We start from the raw sequence: 6979 nt of genomic DNA on the forward strand, positions 1-6979 counted from the left end.
TCGGGTGAGGTTTGGTTTTGGCAGCAGATGCGTTGCCTGGGGCGGGTCGGATCGGGAGATACTGGTTGAGTGAGACCTTTTGACCTCTCCAGCTGGACTCCCTACCTATAGCTGTTTACCCATACGTTTGCCACTTCTGGACACATTGACCCCCTGATTCCTACCCACCCCTTGTACCTTTTTCCTTCCCAGAACTTTCTCTAAAAAGACCCTCCACACAGCACCCCCCAGAGATGACATAGGCCCTGAAGGAAATATATGGCCTCCTGTGTGGAGTTAATGTAAAAAAAAACACTAAAAAGAACAATTTTCATTCAAAATATTAATACTTTATTGTGCCATGTTACAAATATGCAGGCAAGATCGTTTTACAAATTGTAAATACACATTCTTAAGGCGCTCCCACAGCCGTTGTGGCCACATGATGCATAGATGGAGCAATACGATGCAGACCATCTGGTCAACGAATGCCCACTCCAATAATTACACAGCGGGATTGATGAGGTTTGCAGACCTACGTGTCTTGTCTATGACCCCTTACCATATAAAATAATAGAACTAGGTATTCCAATGAAGGGTTCCATGACAATTCAACACACCTTTAAAAAGTGATGTAAAGTTATTAAAAGCGATGATAAAAAGTAACCTGCAAACCTATTTTTTGTTTTATCACTGTATATTTTTTAAAGGTGTTTTGAGTTATCCAAGCACCGCAATAAAGAGCTGTTTCTGATTTAATAATATACTGATGGTCCTGAAGAACAATGTCGGTTGTGAAAATTTTGTAATTTTGCAGTAGAGCTGTTTAAAGTTTGGTTTTTGCATTTTTACTATTTTTGAGATCAATTAATATAGTGTTTGATATTTTGGATTAAACCCTATTCATTTAATTGGAGAAATATATTATCAATAACAGTAAAAATGGAGAAACAAAACTTTAAATAGCTCTGCTTAAAAACTACAAATTTGCACATCCAACATTGTTCTTTGGGACCATCGGTATATTATTAACACCCACTGATTGCATTATGCTTACAAAGTTCATATCGTAAATATTCAGCATCTGTATTGCCAAGGTGGTTTATGGAAATAAATAATTACGATTGATCTCAGAATAATCAAAGTTGTCAAGGAAATTTGTAAAATGACAAAGAAAGCAAAAGCGAGAACTAAAATAATTACAGAAAATGAAAAACACCCTTCTGCTTTGATAACAAATCAATTTACACTCCTTTTGAAGCCAGCTGTGTCCATAGAAAAGGAATAGAGAGTTAAGAGTGCACCTAAATTATTATGAACTATGTAAACCTTTCTTAACCAGTGTCCATTGTCAATAATTTTACTAAGGAGCATGGTGCGCACTATGGTATTCATGGATTGATAAAAGAATTAATGAATTTCCAAATACAAACTATATTGACAATATTACACATTTCATACAAGCGGCAATATACATTATCAGCGATTTTGTGGAACATAACTGCCATAGAAGCCCATGATTTTCTAGAAGTAACAATTTTTTAAGTCAAATCTGCAGAAAAACCATTCTTGGTATAATTACACATGACACCCGTGGAAAATTTTCCTCGACATTCCACTTTTACTCCTGAGTTAGCAACTAAAGAGCAGAACAAATTCATATTTTTCACCGCTGCTGGTATGGATGTATCTGTGTGGCAGCCTTGATGTTGGTCTTGATGGCTGATGGTGGTTTGGGTAGGGACGGAGCAGGCAGTGGGGGAGCAGCCCCAGCTCGAGGGGGTCCCCCGACTACCAGTGGGCCAGAGCCTCCCACTCCGCGGAGTCCCTTGCCCATGCCCACGGCAGTCACCAGTGCATGGGTGTCTGTCAGGCTGTGTGTTTGTTGAATACCTATGTACAAATAAATAAGATTGTTTATCAAGTGCACTCGTTTATAAGTGGAAATTGTTCTTTCTCAATAACAATGCTGCAGACCTAGCAAAGTTCATTGACTATCATAATATTATGCCCCAAAACAAAGGCTATAATAGTATTACAGGGCTGGCTTACAATAATTTTACATGCTGTAGATATTTATATTTAGCAGAAACAACAACAACAAAAAATGTATTGATGATTCAATTCAATATTGTATTTGTGTCTTTATTGAAAGAATTGAGTTTTTATAAGGACAAAACTATTTAGTGTGTCTGACTTCTTCCACAATTCACTGCTCCATGCAACAATGTTACTGTTGTATAAAATAAAGTCGCTATCTGGATCTGTCTGTGCACTTAGTTCTTCTAAACTAGGTAATGGATTTTTATAGGGTTTTCACTATTATTTAGAGAATTTCTTCTGGAAGGTTTGTATGTATAATACATGCATATTATATTTATAGAAAGTAGAGTATTTATACAAGTCGATGGCTATCCCAGATTTTACAACCTTCTGATGCTTATAATTTATTATTATTGTTTTCCATAATTTTGGGGGGTCAAACAACAATTTGACCTAAGGGAAGAACCGCCCCTGGATACAATACAACGCCAATAATCGATATCAAATATTATACTGATACCCGCGATTCTAAATATTTCGTAATAATCAGATATTATGGTGAATACTAAACCCTGAATGCTATCAATATTCCAGTGATATTAAAATCAGAACATAATTCGATAAGCATTAAAACATACTTGTCCCTTTCGCCCCCCTAGGACCTGTGGCATGAAAGAATCGGTTCTCCCACTCTGACACTCGTGGCCAGTGGCATTTGGCTGTGGAGCATTGGCTGTCCCGCTTCCACACTCGTAACATGTTCAGTAACTCTGATATCTGTGGATCCCATACCGATATGATATCCCATAGGAATCGTGATATTTTCACTGCTACAAATATATTAGGCCCAGGCCTACATAGAGTGATATTACTTAAGAACAAAATAATTACCTGATCTTAACGATTCACCTTCCCAGTCCTCTCTGCCTTTAGAAACTATCTCCCAAACATGTCCCACGATCTTGTTGAATTGGCTCACTTGTTTCTGAAAAGTCAAAGTATCTAATAAATTAATGACAAAATCTAAGGCTGCCCGTACGAGAGACTTTAGCTGCGGTGACAGTTGGAAATCATTCCAAAATGCAAAACGTCTCACGTCGCTCGTGTGTGCACCTTCATATACCGTATTGGATTACTATGCCCGCAACTATTGCATTGCAACTGTCACCACTACTAAAGTCTCTCGTCTGTGGGCTGTCTAAAACTTACATTGATTACTTAAATGCCAAAGCCTCAGAAAACAGATTTCAAAGAAAGTATAGATGTGAACTAGAATAAATTGTTCATACCAATTCCTAGAGCTGGCATCAAATAGTCAAATGACCACAATATTACATATATTTATTTAGACTTGCCGCTTTTACATCTCCAAACATTTTGATGGAATAAGGAGTTAATAATTGTAACCATGTCTCACAACTTTTGAAAGGAAGTTGAAATGCAATATAAAATCCTCTTTCTTGAATGTGAAATATTCTTTACCACAAATATGAATGCTTCCAAACATATTGGACTAGAAGCTTTAAAGATGTGGTTAAAATTGATAAAACAACATGACATAGCAAACTTAGGTTATACAATACCTGACCAGTGATTCCTGAGTTTATTTGGAGTAAAAAATATAGGGCCCGAAAGATTTATCCAACAGAAATTACACAAAGTTAAATTGTTGCGAATTAGGTATTCAGATGGTAGTGCGCAGGGATATTCATTCTATTCAACAATAAGTAAAATTCAATGGATTCGGGCACCAACAAGTCAAAGCCTGAAGTCTGGGACTGCATCGGAGCTGAGTTCAACTGCAGCATGCCTGAACCCATACTTTTAATTGCTTTGTGAAATGGAATATAATAAAGTTTAGTATAGTAAAAATATGGCTCACAGGTTAGAATTTTTTTTATTGTTTTAAGCCTTTTTCTACCTCTTTCACTATTACGAAGTGACGAGATCTTTAGACATAATGATATTGCGCCAATAATCCCGAACTATACCAAATAGTATATTGTTCATGCGTAGGTAGTCAAAATGTTTTCGCTTTTCACTGTAACACATGTTGAATAAGGAATTCATCGTCACTGTCATCATATTCTGTAACATTAATCATGATTAACAATCGTAAGTAATGACGTTGTAACATGCAATCCCGTACCTTTCTACCAACAGAACTGTCAAATGTGTCCAAATGACGGAGTAACTATATTTTTTCCGAAAGTAAAAGCTAAAGTTAAAAGTGACATAAAACAAGCAATTAAATTGATTGAAAAACGCATTTTGGTGAAATTTTACTTTAGCAATAATTTTTATTACTACTTTTACTCTAACAAACATTGAAACAGGCGGCCCTAGATGGCATTTTGGTCTCCGATGATTTAATTTAATTGTTTTTTTCCCCACCTAAAAACATAAAAAATCAGAGACCAAAATGTCATCTACATCTTTGACTCCAAATAAGATCCGGAATCACTGGTTAATGTCGGGTACGTCCTGGTGCACACTGTACAGATTTAACTCCTTCCTTTCCTCAAAAAGACCCTTGCGACAGAATTCCCAAATATGACATACCCCTGAGGGAAAATACTCCGTCAGGGTCATGTGGAGTTAATATCCAAGAAGTTGAGAGAAAGTTTTTACCTGAGCTGTATCAAAGTTAAGCGTGCTAGCTTTGTGAGTGAGCTGATGCATACGTTGCTCTGCCTGGGGCTCAGGTTTAGTCCGGAGATAGTCGGGGACTAGATCGTGGGCAAAAGCCGGCACTCGGCCCTCCGAGAGGCTCACGAGGGCCTCGTCACGCTCACAGCTCAGCAGCAGGGGTAGCACAGCCAGTCCCCGCATGGAGGGAGACAGCTCAGTGCTCAATATCTTACTTAATCCTGTGAGCTGAACAAAATAAAAATGCTAATATTGGCAAACATGACTGCTGAAAAGGAGACAAAGGAATACCGCTCATGGCTTCGTTGTAATTCTTTCTCATTAATGATGCATCTAACAGGAAGATCAAAGTTCTCAATGGCAGAACTAAACACATTTGAGGAATCATCTCTAATCACTTTTGAATGTGCTTATCTTGTACATGAGTCATAGGCAAAGAATATGGCATCAGTGTGTTAATAATATTCTAGTGGTTATTCATAGCATTCATAGGGTTTTAAAGCAAGTTCATTTTCCATTAAACATTTGCTCCAGCTCTGCACATGGACAAAAGTACATTGGAGGGGACCCACCCTTTCCCGACGGCTGTGTGAGGAAACTGATTGTTTAACCTCCTTAGCCGCACACGTCAGGACTCTAATTTTTTTTGTAAAAAGAAGCTAAATTTATTTTAAAACGATTCTAGACCCTCCAATGTCCCTGCATGCATGAATGTTAGTACGAAATAATGTATGCATACTTACATTAATAGTAACACAAAATAAGAACACATCTGAAATGTGTTCGCCTGGTGGTTTGGCATCTAAAATTAAATAATAAATAAGGACAAAAGTACAGGAAGAAATCAATTACTCCAGCTACAGACAAAAAAGCTCCAGACTGGTCAAATACCCTGGTTATTTATGTTTCTGACAATCAGCAATAGTCTTGAAGCCCGAGGAAGACATGGCGCAAGCAAGTGAACCAAATATTTGAGTTGGGTCATGTCAAGAGTCAGAATAAGAGAAGGTTGTATATGAATAAAATTCCCAGTGAGGATATCATTATATCTATGTGTTAATAGGGAAAAGAAGACAATAAATCATTATTATAATATGAATGAAGCAAGGAGTATGTGCCAAGACCGAATTGTTTGGCGGTCCATCCTCTCTTCCTCTGCAACAGCGTGATGGTTAGTTAGTTAGAGTTCTCATTCAGTTCACTTGCTTACAAAGTACATTTCATGTTTTTATAGTATGAAGCGGTTAGAAAGAAAACTAAATTATGTATTTACATGTCCCGAGAGTAGAGCATAGTTATCCAACAGGGAAGGCCAATTAATGGTTTCGTATTCTGTTTCCAACTTATGAATCATAGAAGCAATAGAATTTTTCAATTCGTTGACCCTAATTATTACAGCCGTCAAAGCAGCATCCAATTGCTTTTCCTCGCGCTGCATTTTTTTATCTGGAATAATAAAATAATAATATTATGCATTGGAACTTTAATGCATCTTTTACCATCTCCCACTACATAAATAGTAATTTCTTGTAGTAATTAAGTTCAAACCATGTGCTGTTTATAATTTTTTGTGTATTAAGCGTGCAGCGGAATTTGACTTTTTTGCGTATTTTTATATCATAAATACCTTGTGCCTTGAGGTGTTTTGGTTGGGTTGCGAATTTGTTTATTTCGGATACCTCATAAATAATATAAATATTGACCGGATACCTACAAAAAATTTGACATACCACTCATTACTTTTACGTCGCCAATGTTGACATCATAAATAAACCACTCATGGACATCTCATGGATAGGAACCATTAGTGATGCCATACCGCGAAAATGTAAATCGTAGATATGGGTGAAAAAATCGGTAGATTAGAGGCAATAATCGGTAGATCGTCAAAATATTTTTATGATCAATCCATGGGCGCCCGCAGAAAATTTTCTAGGGTGGGGGCAAAATATTTTTAGAAATGTTTCAATGTAGTTTTAATTTACTGTAGCGTATTTGTATGGTGAACGAACGGACAGGACACTCTAGTAATGAAGGGAATACTGTAGCAACAATTTTTTATTTACACAATATATGTAGGCAACTAAAAATATTCATAATCAATCAATCCATGTGGGGGGGCAAGAGAATTTCGAAAAGGAATAATTGCCTATAATTCATAATCTTTTCACAGATTTTCAGTAGATTTTCTACGAATTTCAATAGATTTTTGCCGAAATCGGTAGATCTACCTTTTTTTAATTTGAATATTTGATCAATTTAAATAACACTCATTTTTATATTTATCTGAAAAAATAACTAGGAATAC

The 6979-nt window shown here is 36.6% G+C and overlaps 1 protein-coding gene across 1 annotated transcript; it reads right to left on the minus strand.

The window, feature by feature from the left end:
- Positions 1 to 307: 307 nt before the first annotated feature.
- On the minus strand, positions 308 to 6426 carry MED8 (mediator complex subunit 8). Its single transcript, XM_089635399.1, has 5 exons — positions 6299 to 6426; positions 5945 to 6117; positions 4654 to 4899; positions 2914 to 3007; positions 308 to 1872 (listed from the first exon to the last, which is right to left on the minus strand). Exons 2-5 carry the CDS (start codon positions 6107 to 6109, stop codon positions 1646 to 1648), a joined length of 732 nt encoding a protein of 243 aa, XP_089491525.1. The 5' UTR covers positions 6110 to 6117; positions 6299 to 6426; the 3' UTR covers positions 308 to 1645.
- Between the last annotated feature and the right edge of the window lie 553 nt (positions 6427 to 6979).

This window comes from Hesperophylax consimilis, chromosome 9, assembly GCF_061612785.1.
Source record: "Hesperophylax consimilis isolate HC1 chromosome 9, BYU_Hcon_1.0, whole genome shotgun sequence".
In the NCBI taxonomy this organism is placed as follows: Eukaryota; Metazoa; Arthropoda; class Insecta; order Trichoptera; family Limnephilidae; genus Hesperophylax; species Hesperophylax consimilis.

What these genes read in the sequence shown, in the direction of transcription:
- MED8 (XM_089635399.1), bottom strand. Translation starts at nt 6,109, where the DNA reads ATGCAGCGCGAGGAAAAGCAATTGGATGCTGCTTTGACGGCTGTAATA. An exon ending in ATGCTCTACTCTCGGGACAT is followed by an intron (nt 4,900 to 5,944) that starts GTAAATACATAA and finishes TATTTTGTTCAG; the next exon opens with CTCACAGGATTAAGTAAGAT. An exon ending in TTAACTTTGATACAGCTCAG is followed by an intron (nt 3,008 to 4,653) that starts GTAAAAACTTTC and finishes TTGACTTTTCAG; the next exon opens with AAACAAGTGAGCCAATTCAA.